Genomic DNA, 23524 nt, shown 5'->3' with positions numbered 1-23524 from the left:
ACTGTGCTAGCAATGTGTCTTGTATCAAATGTTACATGGTTTGAACTGAGGTTATGTTTCTTCTGGATGCTCATTGCTGCTGGAGAATGAGATCTCAGTTATATTCAGGAGAAAATGTTTAATACGCTGAATTAATCACAATGAGTCCATCAGTGTCGTAATGCTAATAATCAGTTCATGTGTGTTGCACTTTTTAAAAGCTCCTGAAGTTGACCAAACTGTTTTACATTTCAGCCAAATCCAAACACAATGTTCGTGAAGATTAGGTGGCTGTGTTGTTGCCTGGTCAAAACACTGCTGACCCAAATAAATGGGCTTGAAAAATGTTTAGTTAATAATTCAAATTCTCTCTAACCTATATGTATTCCTTGTATGCGAGAAATCTGAAATAATATGTTAAATCTGATTGAAAGAGCACAAAGATACACCTCAAAAGTTTTCATTCAGGGTTAGAGAGTATTGAACCTGTCTCATCTGAACATCTTATTGCTTTGTGACAATTGAATTTATCGCCAAATTCTATTTGTATGTTTTATAACCTTTTGTTGCTTCCTTATAAAAATAAAGCATTAAAATATGGTTCAAACGTGACTGCATTATCAAACAGGAAGCAAATTATCAGGAACCTCACAGAGTCAAGATACAGCTTTATTGATTTGTTTCCACCAGGTTGCAGCGTTACACGAAGCCAAAGCAGAAGAGGCTTTGAGTAAAAACATCAACAATATGATGTTAGCACCCATGTTCTGAAATAATAATAAAAAAAGAATCAGTAAAGATAAAGATACTTATCAGGATCAAATTGTTCGCCAGAACATTTTCTAAGTGGTCCCATTTTGTTTAAGGAATAACAAAAACCTTAAAATGAAATAAAAAAGGAGCATAAAGGAACATCAATATTGATATGGAAAGAACCCATAATGTCACACAAAAAAAATCAACATTAAATGTAGAAATATAAGTATGTTGTTACCTTATTCAGTTTTTTCTTACTGCATTACTAAATCATTTTGCTTAGCATAATATTTAGATTGAATTTGTTTTACAGCTACGAGTAAAACCACAAAAAAGCGAAAAAAACAAAACTAAAGCTTCACTTACATCATTTTCTAAACAAAAATAGGGTATTGTACCTTGTATCCTAAAGAAACAGATTGATTTAATGTTCCACCCTCTTCCAAAACATGATCAGGTTGTGAAGTTTAGCATACAGAGATCTTTAACAGAAACAGTAGTTGTAGCTTGTAAATATGGAAAAGAAGTAAAAAAAAAAGAAGCAGTTTACTTGCAGTCAAATCAGAAAGATGTATGTCTTCTGCCCTCTGGTGATGGAACTTTCATTAAAACCAGATCAGTGCAGTGTATTAACCCATCTTCTCTAAGGATCTTTGTGTGTACACATGCGATTTTAAATCGACATTACAAAGTAGACCAGGGTGTCTGCAAGTTATAACTCAAAACCTATTGTGAGGGAAAATAATATTTACTGTAAACTTATTGGAGAAAGGTCACAAGGTCGATATTACAGATGAAATTGTATACATTTTTGCAAACAGTTTATTTATTTATTTTTATTTTAAAACCTAAAAATAGAAATAAAGATAATCGTTCTTCAAACATGACAACAAATTTCCTAGATCTGATATTTGTCAAAAAAAAATATAAGCTCTCTTGACTTGTTCTGATATACTTGTGTAAATTGCATGACTATTTAAAATAACTGAACTGTCATTTTGGGAAAACTTTGGTTTGTTCTTTATTAATTAACATGATCAATAGACTTTAAGTATTTGCCAGAACTAAATATCATCACTTTCCTAAAATAATGGTGACTTAGGCCATTATTTTAGGCAAAACATACTTGCAGTGCAAATCTGGCCCTTATTTCTGGCGTTTCAGCTAAATATGGAGTCAGATTTTGATAGCATCTTTATTAGCTGTTCAGTTGGTTCTCTCTGAAACTAATTATCAGATCTATGAGCGGTTTGAAGGTCAGCTGTTGACCTTTGAAGTGCAAACCTGCAGATTGTGTGGAACAACAGGTAGATAACAGCTGCAGTGTTCGGTGCTGGGAGATATTCTGAACTGTAGAGCACTGCTCAGGTCAATAAACAATTACAAACTTTTCCTACTTGGTGCTGAAGCTACTCAGATTAAAGGTGGGTAAAAACTACCTGTGCTCCTAAATATTTTCTTTTACTTTCTTTCTCTTCATCAGTAAGTCTGTCTGTACTTCCCAGTAAAACTTCAGGTCCAGTGCATAAAACTGATTTTAGATTAGATTTAATGTTCAGAAGGAAGGTTGAATAAGACGAAATATATCTGACGCAAGGTTTCACAGAAGCCATGGCTTTTCCCATCTGATATTTTCTGACAAAAAAATTGTTTTTTAATTTTTAATTTGACCTTTTCTCCATGTTTTGCAACAATTAGAGATAACTATGTTTATAAGTTTCTTGATGATGTGCGACAATTGTTTAGATATAAATTATTCCTAGTAGAAATTTATGCTATTTGCTTTCTTCTTAAGTCCAACCTCTCTTCTTTACCAGATGCATTAGTTGATACATAGCAATAAATATTTTCCAGAAAAAATTTTACTTTTTTCAATGTTTTAATTTTTTTTTTAAACTTTATCAAATCTGCAAGATAAGAAAACACAACTGCAGGTTTTCATGTTGCTTATTTCCTCCTTTTTTGTTAATATCTTGTAATATGACTTCCATACGTACTGCAGCACATTTTGATAATTAAATGTGAAATGAAAAATGAATGATCTGAAGCTACACAGCTGAGTGATGATAATTTGTTTTCTCCTGCACTGACGGGCAGCATGGCAGCCAGGAGGTGTCCAGCTGTTCAGGTGGCGCTGATCGTTCTGCTCGTCGTCATGACAGCCGTCTGTGTGGCACTGATTGTAGTGCTGACTACTGGTAAAAAAGACAAAGGTAAATACATATGCAGCTGAAACATTTATAAACTGTGTCCATTTTAATAAAAACAGCCTAGATGTTTCGGGGAATTCAACTGTCATGTAGTTATGAGATTTTTTTTAACCTGATGTAGAAACACAAAGACATTACACAGGGAAAACAAAGAAAAACGAATCAATTTAACACATTTTAAAGCCAAAATGTATATTTGGCAAAAACAAATATTAACACAAATTATAAATAAATGTTCTCACTATCAGACAGCGGAGATATTCAATAAACATTGCCTGATGCTGGTTGTTCTCTGCTGGGTGTTTCAGTGCATGTATTTGTTGATTTTGGAAATTTAAACATGATGAATAGTATGAAAATTTATTTCCAGAGTTGAATTTAATTATAAGCATGACAAGAGTCTCTTCATCTCAGTCAGTATCTCTGTCCTTCCAGCGCCAGGGCCTCAGGACACAACTTACCTGATTGGAGTAGGCCGATCTGACTGCACAGCACCGCCAGCTGAAATCCCTCTGGTCAGTACCAAACCATACCAAATATTTAAAGGCGTTCTGTGTGAACATTTTTTGCTCACATTAGTTTACAAAGCTTTGGAAGGAGAGTTTCAAAGCTGTACAAAAACCATGCTTCAGTTTCTTTATTTGCAAAATAACATTTGCTGTTTAATCTCCATGTTTGGTTCTAGTTACTATAAGGCAATATTACGTTCAGCTTAGCAGAAAGCACATGCTGCCACACAAGTATTAGGAAAACTGAAAGTTTTGTAGTGTTTATTGGGAGCAATCAAAGTCTTGAAGTGAACTGCATCTATAGGATCACTGTCATCTAACAATCAGCACACGTGCCAGTGTTTTGGTTCTCCATTTGCTGCTCAAGCAACTCTGATGAGGTATAAACTGAAGGTGCGCTGTGGTAGCTGCAAATGCTTATTAATTCCTGGAATATGTGTGTGTGGTCACAGTGAATCACACTTCTTTGACCAGCACATAATGCTTGATTGGACTTGAGGCCAATTCATCACCTCAAACACATTGTTTTGCTTGTCAGGTCAGCTTTTTTGCCAGGGAGCATTACCCCGCTGAAAGAGGCAACGTAAAAAAAAAACAGTACTGCATGTGCAATACAGAAAATCAAGTACAGACGATAACAGCAGAGCCTGACTGAGGTTACAATTTCATTCAGGGTTAATTACACAAGGCCATTGGTTGTTGACTTCTTATCTGTTAGTTATCAGCAGATTATCATTGAAAAAAATCCTTTGGCTCTAACAGCGTTTGAATGGTCCACACATCTGAAGCAGGCAAACAACATCATAAGAAGGAAAGTCGGTAGAAGACAGGATGCCCCTTTACCTGACTGGGTGTGTTAGACTGATATCCTTTATTATGACTCATCAGAAATCTTGCTCGACACACGTGCTGAGTTACCAGAAAACAGCAAAGGAGATGTCGGACTGTGTCAAAGTGAAGGGGTTGGATCAGAAAGCAACCTGATAAAGACTTCTTAATCTGATTAGAAGACAACAGGCACGTGTTTCAGTTTTCAGTTCTGATGGAAGCAATCATTTCTCCTGTTAAATCCCATATCCAAAGCTTATTTCAGTTTTTTTTTTTTTTTGTCACAATCCAAAAAATTATACACTCATAAGTGTGAGATTAAACACATTTTGAGTCGTACACTGTGCTGCAGGATCTGTCTGGAACTGATTCAGGATTTTTGGGAAATTCCACATTAAAACAGTTTCCATAACAGATTGCTGGGCTACAGCATAGGAAGCTTTTAATACCTTCTGTGCTGAGCCTGGCCAAGCCCAAGGTTTTGACCAACAGGTTCCTGCTGGTAGGCCTTTAAGCAGGTGACCTGGTCTACACTAATCTGAACGGGGTTGACACATTTTTCCATACATTCTTCGAGATAATTGAATGTCTTGTAGTTTAGCCGTCTACCCTCAGGCCAATTTATCCTCATGAGATCATATCAGGAGCCTGAGACAGATTCAGAACTCTCTAGACAGAACATTGAAACTAAAACCTTGAAGTCAAATTTCTTGTTTGGCAGTATCTTTGGATCCTCTATTAGGAGTTGGATAAGTTTGACAATAGCGGGTGAACCGTCCAAAACATTTATGTTGCTATAGAAACGGGGAAAAACACATAGCTGAATGTTTACCTGTTATTCAACTCCATCCTTCACACTGTGCCAGAGAACATAGACTGAGCTTAAAGCTCATCTTTAAGTGCACAAGCTTTGATCACCGCCGCCCACAATTCTGTAAGGGTAAATGCTAGAATCATCCTCCTAACATGATGGTAAGAATACTGTCCTCCTCCCAAAACGTGCTTTTTCTGTGTATTTCAGATGGGTTATGCAAAGCCTCAACAAACAGCTGCAGGAATACACACACGTCTGTACAGTCGAGCCTTCATCATCGACGACGGGAGTCGAAGAGTCGTGTTCGTCACTGCTGATGTGGGGATGATTTCTCAGAGGCTGCGGCTGGAGGTAAACACACACCCACACACACACATCTGTACAGAGAAATGATGGACAAAGTGCCTTGTACAGATTGTGTTGTTATTGTCCCCATATTGTGCATACTGTTGAAAACATACTATGTACTGTATGTTTTCTTCAAAATATCTCTTCTGCTGCTGCAACACAACCATTTTCCACAGGGAAGTAACAAATGACCTGCTTTATTTTGCTCCACACACACTCATAGACAAATAAACAATTAAGAAATTACCTGATCGCAAGCAAAGAGAAGGAATTGAGTGGGTTAGGTTTGTACTTCTTACCTGCGTAATCATATAATGGAAGCTTACAATGCTGCTTTTACTGTCCGGATTAGTTTGAATTCACAACCTGGTTGGTGTCAGGATTATAGTTCTTGTACAAATTTCTCTGTTTTCAGGTTCTTCAGGCACTGAAGGAGAAGTACGGAGACTTGTACAGACATGACAACGTAGTTCTGAGTGGGACACACACCCACTGCGGACCGGCAGGATATTTCCAGTACACACTTTTTATGCTCACTAGTAAGGGGTACATCAAGGCAGCCGTGGAGCCTCTGGTCAACGGCATCGTTAAGGTTCGTGTGGACCAGAGAGGTCTGGTTCCTGTCTGACTCCGGTTTGGGTTTCCCAAGCAACCTGGATGTTACCTAAAATATTGCATTTCGGTTTTTTCTGGAAAAACAACAACAAAAAGAACATGTCATCTGTAACATCTCCATAGTTACTTAACTAATTTCAATCTTATTTCAGAGCATAGACATAGCTCACAGTAACATGAAGCCAGGCAGGATTTATAGGAACAGAGGAGAGCTGGACGACAGCAACCTGAACAGAAGTCCTCACTCCTACATGAACAACCCACAGAATGAAAGGAACAGGTATGAATGCATGCAAACAATAAAGGAGGTGAAGATCAACATTTCTTGCCTTTCTCATCTGGTTTTATATCTTTGTTCATCTTGTTTTATTATGATGACGTTGGTTGACTGTGTTAATGGGTCTAGTTTAAAGCTACTGCATTAACAGGTTTTTCCTTTACTTTGTGTGTTTCACGATGCTTTGCCTTTTGAGTTTGTTCTACTTTGATGTCGAGCATTTTTTCCTGTACTTTCTCCAAACTTTTTTGAGAAACCTTTGGAGAATGTACTGGTACTTTATTTTTATTCACATATCAAATTGACCATTAGGTGTTATATCCATTGTTAGCGCATATTAGGTTAAATCATTAGATGAAACCCAGGATATGTTGAGCCTACAGAGCAAGAAAAATCTCATTGATCTCTGTCTGTTCCGATAAATAGATGTGTCCAGATATCAGAGGAGCTGAAATTTGTGTATTTTTTTTCAATCAGACCTGCTTTAATCAGCTGGTGAAACTTCTGAAGGTACTATTAATGAGTGCTAACATTATTCTTCAGGTACAAGTCGAACACAGACAAAGACGTGTTGGTGCTGAAGTTCACAGATCTGGATGGCGACGGGATTGGTATGATTAGGTAAAGATATGATTTTAAAAAATGTATACTTACGTTTTCTTCTGAAAAAATATCTTCAGTTGTTTTAATATTGTGTAAATTATTGATGAGTATATTAATTCTGGATCATTAACCAGGGTTTTTGCACTTTTTTGTATTTTTCTGCTAATATCTGTTAAGAAAAATATTGTAAAACAGTTTAATATTTGCATATATATAAGAGTTAATTATTGCAGCTCCTAATATGAAGCTCCTTATGTCCACAGCTGGTTTGCTGTGCATGCTGTCAGCATGAACTACACCAATCGCATGGTGAGCAGTGATAACATGGGTTATGCTTCCTACCTGCTGGAGGAGGACAAGAACCCTGGAGAGCTACCTGGACAGGTGCAGGACACATTTATTACTTTGTAATAAATTTGTAAGGGACATTCAAAGACAAGCTCCCATTTGTTCTCCTCTGTGTTGGGAATTGATAGAAATTGTAGTTATTTTTCTTCCCCTGATTGATTTTACTGATGAGTTGAGGCCTCTGTTTACAATTATTCAACAAACAACACGTCTGTTTAGACTGGCATTCGAGTCTGTTGCGTCTCTCCTAACTTGCCTGTTGCTTTATTTCATGCTCGAATATTCTATTTTCGTGGAATTTTACACTGAAGCGCTCACACTTGTATGTTTTTAGGGGGGTTTTGTCGCGGGTTTCTCCTCCAGTAACCTTGGCGACGTCACTCCAAACACCAGAGGACCTTATTGTGCGAACACTGGGCTACCCTGTGACTATCTCAACAGTTCCTGCCCAGTCGGCGGGGTACAAAAATACACACCACATAAAAATACACAGTCGCAGCAACTGCCGTCTGTAAAAGCTGAGCATTAAGTGCGTCTCTTTCAGACTGTAATGTGTCAGGCATTGGGGCCAGGAAAAGACATGTTTGACAGCACAAGTATCATTGGACACAACATCTACTTGAAGGCCAAGGTACATTACGTTTCTGGGACAGCAGAAGCTCAGATTCAAAGTGTTGATTCTACAAAAATGGCAGACATTGTGCTGCTGCCTCCTGCAGGAGTTGTATGCGAATGCAGTGGAAGAGGTCACAGGTCCAGTCCAGTTTGCTCATCAGTGGGTCAACATGACGGACGTGACCGTCAAGATCAACGACACGCACACGGTCAGGAGACACACGTAAAACATATTTAGAATGATCTTAATTATTAGATAAAGTTTAGGACCTGAGATATTTATTGAAAATTAAACATTTTTGTACGCTTAAAAAAGAAATACAATTCAAGCATCCTTTGCATTCAGATTTATTAAAATGTTTGAATTTGACCTTCTTTTTTTTTGTTAGAGACCTTTTCAAACTATCCTTTATTGCAATGCTTCATTTCTGAAAGGATTTTTTTTCCTTCTATCTGTATTTTCATTTATGTTACTGATGTGTTTGTAGAGCGTGGCAGCTAGCAGATTGTGAGTTAAGATGCATGTCATCATTAAATCTGGTGTCTGGAGTCATAGGATGTTTTATAGAATAAACATTTAGTAAAATCATGATTTTTCTAGATTGTTGTGAGTATCTGAAAGCAGGGGAAAGCTTCTATGAGTTTACTAATTCAAACTGGGATTTTCTTCTATGTTGCCACCGTATATATTTATATTTGTGCTGGGGTTTTTTTAGGTCAGGACATGCAAACCAGCACTGGGTCACAGTTTTGCAGCAGGAGCGATAGACGGGGGAGGAGACTTGAATTTCACTCAAGGTGATTTTATTGTGGTCAAATGTCATTATGAAACGTCGCCCTTTCCCTGGCTGTGACTGTGACTCTCGCTGTGTGTGAAGGTGCTGTGGAAGGAGACCCCTTTTGGGATGGGATCAGGGATGCTCTGGTGGGGCCACCATCCAATCAGACAAAGGAATGTCATCATCCCAAACCCATCCTCTTCAGCACAGGCGAGGTGAAACGTAGCAGAATTTAGATGCTGATTATTTTTTATTTAATTTTTCTCCAAAAGATGACCAGACAGAGTATAAATAAATGAAAAAAGACTGATATTAGTATTACTCTGTCATTTTCAACCTGTTGCTAATGTGAGCGCTTGCTCTTCAGTTTACTTAAAAAGATCGAAAATGTGATCACTGAAGCACTCTGAGCGTTTTTGTTCTCGTGGCGTACAGATGAACTGGCCTCTTCCTTGGCATCCTCAGATTGTGGATGTTCAGATCATCACCATCGGATCCGTGGCCGTCATCGCTGTCCCTGGAGAAATTACGTAACCATGTTTTACCTCAGTTATCCCTGACCATAAAGAAGCTGACTGCACACTAGCACTGTTGCTTATATGCTCTTTATTTATGTGGTTGCTTCCACAGCACCATGTCAGGAAGGAGGCTGCGAGAAGCGGTGAAAAACGTGAGCGCCAACATGGACACAAATACTTTGCAGCTCTTTACGTGGCTTTACGCTGAGATCTAAACACATGTTGTTGTTTATCAGGAGCTGACGTCCGTGGACACCTTCAGGAACTCAGAGGTGGTGATTGCCGGACTTAGTAACGTCTACACTCACTACATAACCACGTATGAGGAGTACCAGGTATTTGTCTGATCAGTCGTCAAATGTGTCATCTTAAAATCAGTACCACGCAGACAAGACCAGAACAAAATGTGAATAATTCATAAAGGGTGTTTAAATGAACCTAAATCAAGCATTTAAGACACTAAGTCCTATTATGTTATGTATAACTTCAATAAATTTAGTTATGATGAGAGATTTGTTTTTTTTTTCATGGCCTGATAGTTGCCTCTAGTTACTTTCTGATATTATCCAACAAATTTCCACCCGTGTGTTGCAGGTGCAGCGGTATGAAGGAGCGTCCACCATCTACGGTCCACACACACTCACTGCTTACCTGCACAAGTACCGTGAACTAGCCAAAGCCATCGCCCAGGTGTGGTCAGGCAATGAATAAGTCTGCTGTGATTTTTTTTTAAATTAAAAGATTTTTTTAGTTAGGGATATTCTTCTTGATCAAACATCAAATCTCAGATGTTTGATGCTTTAACGATGAACATATATATATATATCTCAGATGCATGAAGTTCCTGTGACAGCATGGATGTTTTTTGTGTTTTCAGGACAAAGTGTCAGAGCTGCCTGTTGGCCCTGAGCCTCCCTTCTTTACAAACAACCTCTTTAATTTAATGGCTGCAGCCGCGGTGGACAGGAAGCCTGAAAACAGCAGCTTCGGAGACGTTCTGGAGGAAGTTCTTCCCGTCTACAGGCTGGTAGGATTCCCACCCTCACACCTGAAAGGTTTCTTTCACAGCTTCAGCAATCTGCCCAGTTTTATTGTTTTCATGATGTCATGTAGCTTTATTAAGCATTCAACAGACTTCCATTAATCACTGAATACTTTAGTTTAGAACAAATTCTCCCAACAATTCACATATTTTGTTTCATTTAACTTAATTTAATCGAAAGCGAAATAAATGGAACACTTTAAGATAACTGTTTACACTAATCACGTTAAATTTCTCTATATGCATATACTTAAATGAAGATATGTTTTTTTTAATGTACGTATCTAAAATAAACTTTGTTTACATCTTTTATTTTTAGGGTGACGTCGTCTCAGTCACATTTGTAGCAGGAAATCCTCGACATTCAGGAGACATTGTAAGGAAAGAGTTTTTTTTGTTTTTTTTCTGCAGTAGTCGCTGTTGATTTTTACCTCTGAACGTCTGAGAGTTTTACAGAATTGTTGTAAGATTCTGTTTTCGTCCTTACTAACAACTTCTTTTCTTTGTTGCAGAGAGACCGGACATTTGTCACAGTGGAGATTTATGACAACAGAACAGAAAGCTGGGAGGTTGTTTACAATGATGCGTCGTGGGAGACCAGGTTGGTTTACCTGCAAATTTCTTGATGGACAAAAAATAAATACATTTCAACATTCTTAAATAATGAGATGAACGGGATACTTGCGTCAGTGTAGTGTTGTGTGGCTTGTTAGTTTTTTGGGGGGGGGTTTCATTTGTGACTTAACTGTACAGTAGGAGGTTTGGAAATGTTATTTTTCAACGGTTTTGAGTTGGGACCTAGCAATTTCAATTTCAGGCCACAAATTGCAGAAGAAAATCTTTTTTTTTTTGTAGGCGTACCCAGTTGCAAACATATTTTCTTTAAACCTGAGACTAAAGTTAACCCCAGCTGTAATTTCTGCAGGTTTCACTGGCTAAAGGGTTCAAATCTACAGAACAATGCCACAGTTGAATGGTTCATCCCCTCCTCTGCTCCTACTGGCTCCTACAGGATCAGACACTTTGGACATTACAAAGAGCTGAAAAGCCTGAGACCCGTCATCACGCCGTATGAAGGCTCGTCCGACGTCTTCTCGGTCAGGTCCAGCTACTATTAATCACATGACCAACCGGTCCACAACTGTTGATCCTTCCTTTGAACTCCCAGAATTGTTCCATCAGGATCTCAGAAACATTTGTTTAGATTTAAGGAATGAGCCACAACACATTTAGAAAAATAATGTTTCTAAATAGTAAATTATGAAATATAAATTAATTGCTTTGTGTATATTGGTAAGAATCTTTTGTTGTCCTTGATTCTGTAGCATTTCCATTGTGTCTCAGACGTATAATCTTGTGTTTTTTGAGAACAATTTCTCTCCGCACACGTTCATTCTGTTTGTCTTTGTGGTCGTCTTTGCAGATGTTTTGTCCTATTATTACGACATTGTCCAACCATATTTTTTCTCTTTTTTTTTATTTGTTAAAATCTCTCACTTATTTCTAAGCCTCAGCTAAACATTTAACTCAATTAAAAATGACAAACTCACGATTATAGCAAAAATATTTATTTTAAACTTGTCTGTATAGAAATGTCTCAGCCAGGCCAGGGTTATACATTACAGGAACAATATTAATCGTCACAGCAGCATGGATAAGGTCACTACAGCAACACTGACGTGCATTCGGCGGTTTCAGGAAGTCGGCGGACAACTAGACCTCGGTCAAGTAAAACACATTTCACCAGAGAGATCGGGGGTTACAGAAGACTACCAAGGTTTCTTTGTACATAACGGAACCCACAAGCTCGATTATGATTATTTTACACATGCTTTTCCTCAACAACGGAGTACATTTTCATTTTTAAACATGTGATGTTCTGTTGTTTTTGTTTTTGTTTCGTTTTTTTGTCTTTTTCCTTTTAAGTCAGCAGTCTTATGAATCATCATCACAAACTCGGGGGGGGAAAAACGGATTTGTTCTCCAGCTTTACTCGGCATATAAGTGTAAAAATGCATCACGGTTCAGTTGGGATCTACTGACGCACAGACGTTACTCGTGTGACGTTTGACATTTGAGCCCTGCAGCCTCTGGAAGCCCTTTTTTTTTTTCTCTCTCTCTCTCTACATCTTGCACATTCACAGATTATTTACAGGTTATCTGTCGGCACTTATCCCGAACAACTGAAACTCTTATCCGTTGAAGATATGGAAAACTAAATGTCACCGGAGCAACTTAAACCCGTTTGCATATTGAGTTTTTGGGTGAAAATGATTTTTCCCTTTTTGAAAATCTAAAGTGCTTGGATGTATTAAAACATGCATCTCTGTTCATTCAGCAGTCGGATTAAACGCTGAGCGGTGGGATGTCCTCCTGCACTTAAAGTGACGTCACAGGTAGATTGATGATGCTGGAGCAGAGGATCCCTCCATATTTTCGTCTCCAAACCATTCTGACCAACGGCAACAAACATTATATTTAAATATAACTGAATAATTCACAATAATTCTCATCTTTTGGTTCTACTTTATAATAGGAAGCAGCTCTTTCGGATTAAAAACAAATCCTATTTTCTTCCCTAAAACCGGAGCTAAAGCGTAACAGATTGTTCTCGTGTTTGAGTCACAGCTTCATGTTAACATTGTTAATACCTTTGTGATTGTTGAAGGCACAAATGTTAAAACAAAACGTAAAAAAATATACATGTAAAAACTATTGTGGCTTCGCAGTCAAATTATTTCTCCAGTCTGTTGGGATGCAAACTGAATTTTGACTGTAAACATCAAATAACCGAAAGGTGCCACCTTACATGTTATTTACTGTCTTTAATTTTGAAGCAAAGCTATTAAAAATATAGACATTTAACACTTTTTTTTATATCTGTCTTTTCATTATTAATCTTTATCTGCTTTGAGAAACTTGCTTACCGATCCACTTTATTCCTGGATGCTGTGATGCGTTTGATAGAGTGTTGAAAACTTCATTCGATAACATTTTAGCATGTAGACAAGCGGCCTCTGATTGAGCATGTAGTGATTAAAAGCACGTGGGAACATCAGTCTTCACATCTTAAATGTGATTTTCGAATTTGAATATCATCATCATGCCAGGATCTTCAGGATTGGGGATGAACTCTAATGAAATAAAGTAAAATATTTGTCCGCCTTGTCAGATTCTCTGCTACAGACAGACGGTCGCAGTGATGGTAAAAAAATTATATTTAGTATAGCATTCATTTGGTGATTCCAATGTTTTTAAGTGACTTAGGAGCACATAAGTTGTGCATTAGACTATTTTTAGTGATCATTTCTAAAATAACCAATATATGGCCAAGCTTTGTCGAGTTAAATTTGAAACTGTAAAGAATTGCTAAAAGTAGGCATGTTCAGACATGTTTGAGATTCAATTGAGACAGGCTTGTTGCTGTGTGATATTTCATAAAACATACTCAAATGAAGCAGCTGCCATTATTATGCTAGAAGTAACTAATGTAGTTAATCCTACAGCCAGGAATAAAGTGGATCTGATAAACCTTTTTTTTTTTTTTAGTAAAGGTTGGTCGTCTTCATATGGTAAAATAAAATGAAAGCATCTCGACCATCTGTGCAACTTTCTTCACCAAAGAAAACAGACCCCTTCGTTCTTTATATATAAAAAAAATAATGTCAGAGATTGAAGGAATGTTTGTTCATAATCAACTGGGCCGAGACCGGAGCAGAAGTCACTCAGACTGAAGTTCCAGTGTGTGACCAAAGTCCGGGCGTTTTGACTGATCAGCTGAAGGGCAGTTTAAGAGGGAAAACCGGGAGTGGCTCACGCCAGAAACATCAAACACAAAGTCACACAGTTTCACACACACGAACACACACACACAGGCGACACTTCAAACACACTCCAGCCTCACGAGGAGAACGTTTCAAACACGCTGTGAACATGTTTTCCATCGATCGTGGTCGCGTTGGACAAACCGTATAAACTCTGCGAACACATGTGGGAGTTCTGTTCAGACGTCAGAACATTGCTGTGGGATAAATGACGCTGTAAATGGATTTTGCACTTGTGCGATATGTTGAACTGATGCTGAAGACAAATTAGACTGAATACCTGAAAACATGTTTGAAACACATCAGAAATGTATGAGAAACATGTGCAAAACGTGTCAGAGTCATTTCAGACATTGTGTCGAAACGCAGCTATCTTGAAGATATATTCTTATCCTGTCTGACGTATGGCACTAATTTTCAGCATCTGACACAGTTTTTTTTTTGTTGGTTTTTTTTTGTAGTTTACTTCTGTTGTTTGCTTTCAGGGGGTTTGGTTGACGTCCTGTTTGCTGAGCAGAACCTCCAGGAGCCGCAGTTTGGCTTTCAGCTGTTTGTATTCCTGGTATTCCTCCTTTATCGGAGTGCGGTCCTCCTTCTGGCAGACTCTGTTGGGAAAACCAGTCACATGGTAAGTTATGCCATGTATGGCTGCTCACTTATTTAAAAAAAAATATCCCGATCAAATAAGTAGAATTCTGGCAACCACACCTGCCAGTATTTTACCGTAAATTAGAGGCTTTTGATATTTTTTTTTGCAGTGCACACAGGGTCCTCTGTGAGGTACACGTTACCTCAGCTGAGCTAAAAGGGGGAACTCCATCATTGATCACTCATCACAGACACGTTTACAAAGTTTATAGCACTTTTGATTCATTTAGGTCACATCCAGAAGTGAACAGAATCCTCAATGTTTTGTTTCTTAAAGGGGATTCCTCCACGTTTTCTGCATTACAGAAGCTCTAGGACAAAAGTTTTGCCAATTTTCAAAACTTGTCACCAGTTGATACATTACAAAGTTGAACAATGGCAAATGTGTATTTTCTCATGATTTAGACCAGGCACTGTTGGCTTACATACCGTCCGGTCTGACGGTAAAACTCGTCCTCAAACTCCCTCAGAACTTTTCTCCTGATCTTCTTCTCAGCTCTGGTTTGCCGCAAACACTCCAGCAGCTGAGACCTTAACCAGCAGGAGGACAGAAGGGTTAAGAGACATTCGGCTCTGTTGTTGCGTAAAACATGAAGAATGCAGACGCTGTTGCATTCTGTGATTCTATAAAGGCACACCTGGACGCTTCATGCAGGTTGGCCGTGGTGAGAGCGCCGTGCTGACGGACGGCTTTCACCTCGTCTATTGGGGACACGAAGGCCGGGTCGCTGTCCCGGTCGCTGTCCTCCTCGTTGGCAGCTGGCCACGTCGCTCTGCAAGAAGGCGGCACTAGAACATCACTTACCACCGAGGTCAGAGACTCTTCATCTGAGCCCTCCTCTTCCTCCTGAGGGACAGAAACAGAAAATGGATTACGCTCTCTCTTCCACGCGCAAGTTCTGTGGTTTTATCTTCGTAATTTAGACATTGTATGAGCTGATTTTCAGCTACATTAACCCACTGAGTTTAGTAAAAGCTGAAATATATTTTTATTAAGAGTGCAACCAGAGGAAACAGTGTGACAGATAAAAGCAGATTCAGTTCAGAATATGCTTCTGATTCAGACTTTTTCCTAATTGAGAAAGAAGCAAAACTGGTCAAGAACAATTTGCGTATGTGTGTGTGGGCATGCGTGTGTGTGTGTGTGTTTGTTTCTCACTATGGTGGTGATGGTGGGGCTGGCACACAGTAACCGTTTGATCATCTGGTAGCGGTCGTAAAGAGGCTTCACCAGGTTCTTCTCCTGCTTCGTTCCCTGAAGGATAAAAAGGAGATGATCAACCTCTGAAACCCTTTATATTGACATAAGCTTTTCAACAGTATTTCTACACAAACTAAAGGGGAAAAAAGCCCCATTAACAGGGTTGTCCCGAGCTGATATTGATATCGAAAATCAGTCCGATGTAAGCCAAAAAACCCGAGTATCAGATTGTATCGGCATCTAAAATCACTCTGCTCCGTTATTCCACTCCAGACACATTGTTTAATAATAACCAATACATAGTTGTTGGCTATTGTTTACTATAATACTTTATAAAGCCTTTACTGCCATTCCTTACAACAAAATAACTAACGTATGAATTGTGGATCACTATCGGTATTGCCAATATGTAAGGGTGCAATATCGATATCATATCGGAAGTGTAAAAGTTGTATCGGGACGCCCCTGCTCATTAGGTATCTGAGATGAAGGTAGAGTTTCCGTTGGGGCCTTACTGGTTGGCCGTGAACACTCTCAAAGTACAGCAAACATTTCTGCAGTGTGATCTTCTCCAGGACCATCTGTGCCTGCGTCATCTCCTGTACACCAACAGGAGCAGACAGGAAGTCGAAGCGGAGGTCAGGCTCAGCTCACAGAAGCAACTCAGACAGCCATCACAGCGAACACGAACCTTCATGTTGTCAGGGAGACCCAGAGACTGTCTCTTTTCTTTCAGCCGTCTGAACAGAGACTCCACAGTTTCCTCTAGAGATGGTTTGTGGTCCGACGCCCCCTGCTGACCGGAACCCGATCTGCAGATTAAGAGTAAAGAACCCAGATAAAAATATATATATTTTTTACATTTTTTGTTTATACAACAATTGAGTCATACCTTTTAAATATCTGATTACAAATTTTATTGTTTTAATTAAGTAATTTTAGCTGTGCAAATCCTGACTCTTCTAAGGGTCTTCAAACAATGAATGGATGAAATTGTATGGAACATTACCTGCATTTTTCGCTGGATTCCTGCTCCTTTGACTCAAACACCGACTGTCGAAGTCTCAACTCTGCAGGGGACGCACAATCAGGAGAGCAAAAACTACAGTGAATAACATTTACATTAATAATTGCGTTGAACCAACTGCTTATGGGATGTGTTGCAGAGAAAACAGAGGATATCGTAGCAAGACCATTTAAATACCTAACATGTGGTTCATTGTTTTTTATTAGTCTTTTTTATATGTTCGAACTACAATAGATTTATTATAGTAACTGTAACAAATCTAAATTCAAATCAATTTCTTTTTTTTGATAAGCTGGGACAGAAATCGCGGATCTTTGTGGCATTTTACCTTTAAGTTGTTTGCGAGCTTTTGCCAGCTCACTCATCACTCTGATCATCTCTGGGTTTGAGTATTTATCATTGTGGGACGGCTGAAAAAACAAACACAAAACACACGACCATTCAGATTAACTAAAGAGTTCAACGCCATTTAAAATAAATCATCACAACAAATATCTATTTAAATATTAAACTTTACATATCAGTAGACAGTTGACGTTTTTGAAGTTTTGGGAAGTTGTCCGGGGCGGCATTCAGTAGAGGGGCACGAATAAGCACCAAAGAATATGACTTATCTGACAATTATGACATGAACGAGTTTCTAATGCTTTTACACACATGCAGTAAACAGGGAGTTTCCGCCCCCCACGTGTGCGGAGGGCGGAAACCTCTACTCAGAAGGGGAAGATTAGCTTTACATGCTAATCTTACATGCTGTTTGCTGAAATCTACTGCCCTTTAAAACCATATTAAAAGTTCAGATTATTTGTATGAATTTTAAGTTGTTGAAGGCTGGCAGCAAGCAGGGCTTTGGCTATTTTTGTGGAATATGTTCTGAATATCAAGACTGCGTGGGTGTCCGGTGTAGAAACAGTCTTTATTTTGTTTGCTTATGAAATGGTTTGTACTGTGTTTCAGTATATAAAAAAAGGAACAAACACAGCTGGAAATCATGCGTTTTTCTGTCGTTCTACTCCACAGTGATATATAAATATATGCCATAAATAAAGCGAAAATAGGGAGAGAAAAGGAAACCGTATTTGAAGCCTTTAAACTGATTTAGGCGACCGTTACCTCATCATGTGAGAGAGGAAGTGTAGATTTACCTTGTAGTTCATTTCCTGCTCAAACTGATCCTCAAACCTGCGAACCCTCTTCTTCAGGCTTTGAATGTGTCGGGTGAGGAAAGGGATGGACGCTGGACTCTCGTCCTCTGAAACCTCAGTCCTGTCCCCTAGGCTTCTGCACCTGCGTAGAGGAAAGTAAGATTCAGCGTCACTAGTTTTTATCTTTCCGCCGAACATCAACTACAAACCAGGGCCTCGGTGAAATTCAAACTAGATATTATGTGTCAGTTTCACTCATTTCTGTTGAGCATCAACGCTCAGAGCCGTACCCATAATCAGGGAGTCGATTCTAAAAAAAATGCCTGAATAATTTGGGAAGGCCAGCCTTTCTCTAGCAGAACACAGAGTCAAATTCGGTGATATGGGAAGAGAGAGTCTAGTGAGACATCAAACCACAAACTGGGTCATGGACACATTTTGACCCCCTGCCTCAAGCTTTGGCTCTAAAGATAAAGTAGGAAAATAATGGATGGATTATGTAAGATGCATTAAAAAGGTCAAAATACAATCGGCTCATCAGGACAAAAAGAAAACAACAGTCTCAGTAGATTTCATTCAAAACGCTCTGCCTTTTTTAAAAAATAAATCTTGTGATAGTGTGTTGGAATGAAAATCCTTTATGTCTGACAATAACCAATAGACATTCATATTGTGTAACCAGACCCACACTGTGCCTCTACCTATTACTATGAATGAACATTCAAAGGAGCCCAAAATGGATATATACTGTATATATATACTATATATATATATAGTATATATATATTAAACAATAAAAATACATTGTCCCATTAAAATGTTGATGCATATTGAGTTGTTAAAGTTATGGCAAAAAAAACAAGATCAAAATAAATCATCGCAGAAACTTTCCCCACCTGCAATGTGACCTATAACCCATAGAACCCAACTGAAAAACACAAAAGCACTAATGAAGTAAAAAATTAAGAAACAAAACAAAAGCTACATCATGAAATCCACCGCCAGATCAGCACTGTCAAGTGAAAACCACCAGCAAATTCTCAAATCTACAACTGTTGTGGTCAAAACCCAGATTTGATTTATAACCAGCAACACGCTCGTCTAGAGCTGGACAGGAGAAATAAAGCTCAAGAATAGATCGAGAATTTTATTCTTGATAAATCAAACATCCTGTCTCATATCTAGACACGGCATCAAGGGCCAAAACTTGACAAACACCAGGGCTTGCTGTTGAAGTCTAGTCGTACCACTGTTAAACCCAGACCTACATTGTACCAAAATCTGGACTCAAGAGAGAACCATCAACAACTACACCAGTAAAAACATAAAAGGTCTATGGGGCTCCAATTCTACACTCATAGAAGACTGATAAAATCAGAGCCATCTTAGGACCAACACGTCCCTTTTCAGTTCCTAAATCAGGTAAATCGTCTGAAACGTATCTACACTGAAACTGGACGGATGTCAAGGTTCAAAAGTCCCAACTCAAATTCTAAGTCACATCCCAGGTCTGTGAAACTCTGATTACTGAAACGGAAACTATTTCAGGACAAACGACACCTAAAGTCACAAACTAACTCAAAATCAACTCCCTTTATATATATGTTGATTTATATGTCCCTTTATATGTTATAAAGGGACATATAAAGGGACATATGATGTCAGGACGTCATCCAACATGTCCAGAATCCAGAAGCCATCGATTCCACTGAATCGATGCCATCCAGCTCCTCAGAGGCAGCTCTCTTGAGTATTTCAAATTTGTTTAAAATGCTCCAGCACACCTGATTCAAATGACTGAATCCCTTCCTTAATTTATGCAGAGACCTGCATCAAACTCTAGTCCTCCATGGACAGTTTCTTACAACATTTAGGTATGCCCCGGTTCAGCACACCTGAATCAGACGGCCGAATTTTCTCATCCAAAGAAATGCACAACATCCACCCTTGAGGACTGGAGCTTGACACCCGTATTTTTAACCAAGGTTAACATCTCAAGGCTACGCTTCGGATGCTCACAGCATGTACTGCTGGCTGCAGGGCGGTGATGGAGCTGTATCTGGGTCGGAGTTGAACCTCAGGCTGGGGCTGCAGCAGCGTGGGGAGGGGAGAGGGCTGGGGAGGCCTGCCAGCAGCTGGAGGAGAGCTCCGCCTCCTCCCCCCTCCCATCCGTCTCCTCCTCCTCCAACCTCACCCCCAGGGCTGCTCCTCTGTGGGGAATGATGAGGACTGGGGGACAATGTCCCGTCGGAGACCAGGGGCTGCTGGCTGGGATGGATGGAAGCTAACGGCTGGTGTCTGGGGGGTTGTGAAGGTCTGGTCAGGACCGCCAGGAGCTCTGGTGAAAACAAACGACAAATTAATGGACATAATGGCCCATTTCTCATGCATATTTCATGGGATCACATCGGTTCTCCAACATTTTCAGCAATTAGCTAGATGCAAAGATGCTCCTGCTACAGGAGCTGATCCTGCTTAGTCTCCGATTCCACTTTAAATTCTCAGCAAATGCTAACAGAGAGCAGCCTCGGTGAAGCACACAGTTTGAGTGAGAGTCGAGGAGCCGAAGGAGGTCAGTGTGCTTCACAGAGTTTTACTTCGGTGGCTATAAATAGCTGATCGCTGAAGGGAGGTGGGAGACTGAAAGCACACACACACACACACACACACACTCTGCGAGAGGCTAGAAGGAGCTGATTCATCAGAAACCCAGAGACAAAAATCTGAAAACAGTTCAGAAGGAGCTTAAGAGGGACAACATTTGACCTGCACAGAGACAGACAGGTGAGGACAGAGACAAACAGGTGTACCTGGTGGGTGGTTCTCATCTGTTGGGGCTCTGTGGCAGAGAGCTGTCGTCCTCCCGTCCTTCCCCCCCAACTCGACGGGGACGCAGGGGCTCTTCTGCTCCTTGCTGCCCAGGGCAGAGGGGCTCTCCTCTGGGGACGTCCCCCGCGAGGACCCTCCCTCCACATCCAGAGCCTGGAGCTTAAGCAGGGAACTCTGCAGGCAGAAGCAAAACATGCCGACACACTGGTAAACCAGGTCCTAAGAGGAGTGTGTCCAACACGCACAGCAGTGAGTCCCGTCACTGAGATGGATCCAGATATTAGCCCGCTCTCTGTCCCTGGATGGTTACATGTTGAGGTGGCAGGAAGATGTGCTGGTTGCTTCTTGTGGTACGATCATGTCCTCCAAACGAAAGGATGACTCACTCAGCGTTTAATCCACGAACTAGCCTCATCCCTGTGGGTCAGCCAGATGTAAGGAGGTTAAATATAAATCCTTCGCTCACTCAGCGGTGTGGTCCAGGTGTTTCAGTCAAATCCGGCTGCCGTAGATGATGCTCTCCTGATTCCTTCCTCCTGCGCTGGCAGCGAGTGCTCAGGAATTAGCCTGCTCCGATCAGACTCGGCTCAGCAGGATGGTTTTTTGAATTCTCAGCCTGTCGTTTTGCACGTTCACTGAGATGATGATGGTGGTGATGATGCAATGGTCTCCTCCCTTCCTCCCCCTCTCTCTCTCACTGTGCGCGCACCTCTCTCGTCTCCCCTCCCTCACCGGCTGGATTACTCATCCTCAGTCTTGAGAGGAAGAGGAGGGGGTTGAGAGGAGGAGGATGGAGATGTTTGCCTCCGTCAGGCTTACAGACGCGTGGGGGACCGTCTCTCTATCTGATTGTGAGGTTTTTCCCGCATCAGAGAGGGAGGGCCCTGCTGCTGACATCATCTCATTCATAAATGTGCAGGATGAAGGAGAAAGAGAAGGAGGAGGAGGGACGTCCTTCTCCTTAGAGTCAGTGAACGCTGCTGCCTCACAGAGAGATGCACACAAAACATCCTCCTCTTCTTCAACATCAGATCGATGGAGTACCCAAAGATTATACCCAGAGTACTTCAACATATTTTTACACAAGTAAAAGTAAAAAGTAGTCATCCAAGAAATTACTTCAGCCACAGTAAGCAAGTATTTGGTAAAAAAGACCGACTGAAGTACTGAGAAGCTGATAAAACCATCAATCATTTAATGTTTCAAAATTGCATCATCAGTTGGACCAAAGTGTAGTTATGTTGAGATTTTGTTCTTTTCAAGACCAAAGTCAGGGCTCCCACTGGTATTTAGAAAAAAAACAAAATTATGACTTTTCCATGACTCTCCATGACCTTCAATATAATTTTCCATGACCCACGTACAACAAGTTCAGAAAGAAAAATGAATGACTTACAGACTAACTCCACCAAGTTGAACTATAGCGAACATGTAAAAGTGTAGTGCAGGCAGATGGGGAGGAAATATAAATTACAAATGTGAAAATCAAGTCCACACAGACAGCTATGAGTTGAAAAATGTCAATAAATTGACTGAGAAATCATATGATGATAATGTCAATACATACACAAAAACATATTGTCACCAATGCCAACACAAGCTTGTACATGTATATAGAAATAACTGCAGGTGTGTCACATAGGCCATGTTGGCGTAATTGTCGATTAATATTGCTTTGTGTTTTTTGTGTTATTTACTCGTATTCTTGGGGTTGGATTAAAAAAATGTCATCATTTTGGTTATAAAAATTCTGAGTTTATGATTCATCGCCAGTCACACTTGTTTCCTGTGTTTAATGTTGACACTTTACCAAAATAAATAAATACCTTTGACTTGTTCCATTCACTATACTAAACAGATATTCAATAAAAAATTGCTAAAATGCTTGCCCCGCAAGGCAGCGCACTAGTGGGGGGCAGTGAAATGCTAAGTTTTCCTTATGCAGTGAAATGCTAATATATTTGCTAAAGTTAATGCACTGGTTCACTGACCTGGGAGAAGGAAATAGCTAAAATGCTTATTTTATGGAAAAGGCTAATATTGAGACAGGAGAGGGATATTTCATTTGAAATTTTTAGTAAGCTTCATTTTAAAGGGCCACACTAATCCCATGTGTGACAGCGGTTGGGTTAAACCAGTCCTATGTTGCCCAAAACAGGAATTACCTGATGTGAAAAATGCAGTGCTATGGCAGGCCCCAATAATGATAAAAATCTTACATTTGCAAACACATCGATGGATAATTGACATGTTCATCCAAATGGAAATTGCAGATTCTTGTTCAGTTGGTTATATGTTGAATAAAACTGATCTTTGATTCTGTCTTCAAATCTTTTATGTGCTTAAGAAACAGTACAGAACATCTGATTTGTGCTGCTTTGTAGTGATAACTGAACGGCGAGAAACTGCTGTTATGTTGTGACTGCTGGTATTGAAAAATGAATACTACATTCAGTTTACTGCAGATCAGCTGTTAACCGCAAGTGGCTATCTTATGTAAGGGAAACTTCACTCAACATTTAAATTCAGCAGATTTAACTGTTTTCTGTTCACTTGTTCATATGAATCATATGAACATGATTTGACTTTGTTGAGAAATAAGAATTCGC

General features: G+C 39.7%; 2 protein-coding genes across 2 annotated transcripts; one reads left to right on the top strand and one right to left on the bottom strand.

Annotated features, from left to right (window-relative positions):
• The first annotated feature begins 2034 nt into the window (after positions 1 to 2034).
• Positions 2035 to 12956, top strand: asah2 (N-acylsphingosine amidohydrolase 2). Its single transcript, XM_028030270.1, has 21 exons — positions 2035 to 2159; positions 2833 to 2948; positions 3381 to 3460; positions 5304 to 5447; positions 5860 to 6036; positions 6212 to 6339; positions 6880 to 6957; positions 7203 to 7323; positions 7622 to 7747; positions 7832 to 7918; positions 8007 to 8111; positions 8619 to 8700; positions 8781 to 8896; positions 9117 to 9211; positions 9312 to 9351; positions 9436 to 9534; positions 9794 to 9889; positions 10077 to 10226; positions 10561 to 10617; positions 10754 to 10842; positions 11167 to 12956. The coding sequence occupies exons 2-21, from the start codon at positions 2834 to 2836 to the stop codon at positions 11357 to 11359; spliced, it is 2178 nt and encodes a 725-aa protein (XP_027886071.1). The 5' UTR covers positions 2035 to 2159; position 2833; the 3' UTR covers positions 11360 to 12956.
• LOC114152385 (protein FAM13C-like) lies at positions 12152 to 21744 on the bottom strand. The gene is made up of 11 exons (XM_028030271.1): positions 20897 to 21744; positions 20106 to 20424; positions 18087 to 18228; positions 17270 to 17351; positions 16924 to 16984; positions 16606 to 16726; positions 16430 to 16513; positions 15873 to 15968; positions 15352 to 15560; positions 15143 to 15244; positions 12152 to 14670 (listed from the first exon to the last, which is right to left on the bottom strand). Exons 1-11 carry the CDS (start codon positions 21108 to 21110, stop codon positions 14547 to 14549), a joined length of 1554 nt encoding a protein of 517 aa, XP_027886072.1. The 5' UTR covers positions 21111 to 21744; the 3' UTR covers positions 12152 to 14546.
• Between the last annotated feature and the right edge of the window lie 1780 nt (positions 21745 to 23524).

Source organism: Xiphophorus couchianus, chromosome 10 (assembly GCF_001444195.1).
Source record: "Xiphophorus couchianus chromosome 10, X_couchianus-1.0, whole genome shotgun sequence".
Lineage (NCBI taxonomy): Eukaryota > Metazoa > Chordata > Actinopteri > Cyprinodontiformes > Poeciliidae > Xiphophorus > Xiphophorus couchianus.
This window is presented reverse-complemented; position numbering and strand designations above follow the sequence as displayed.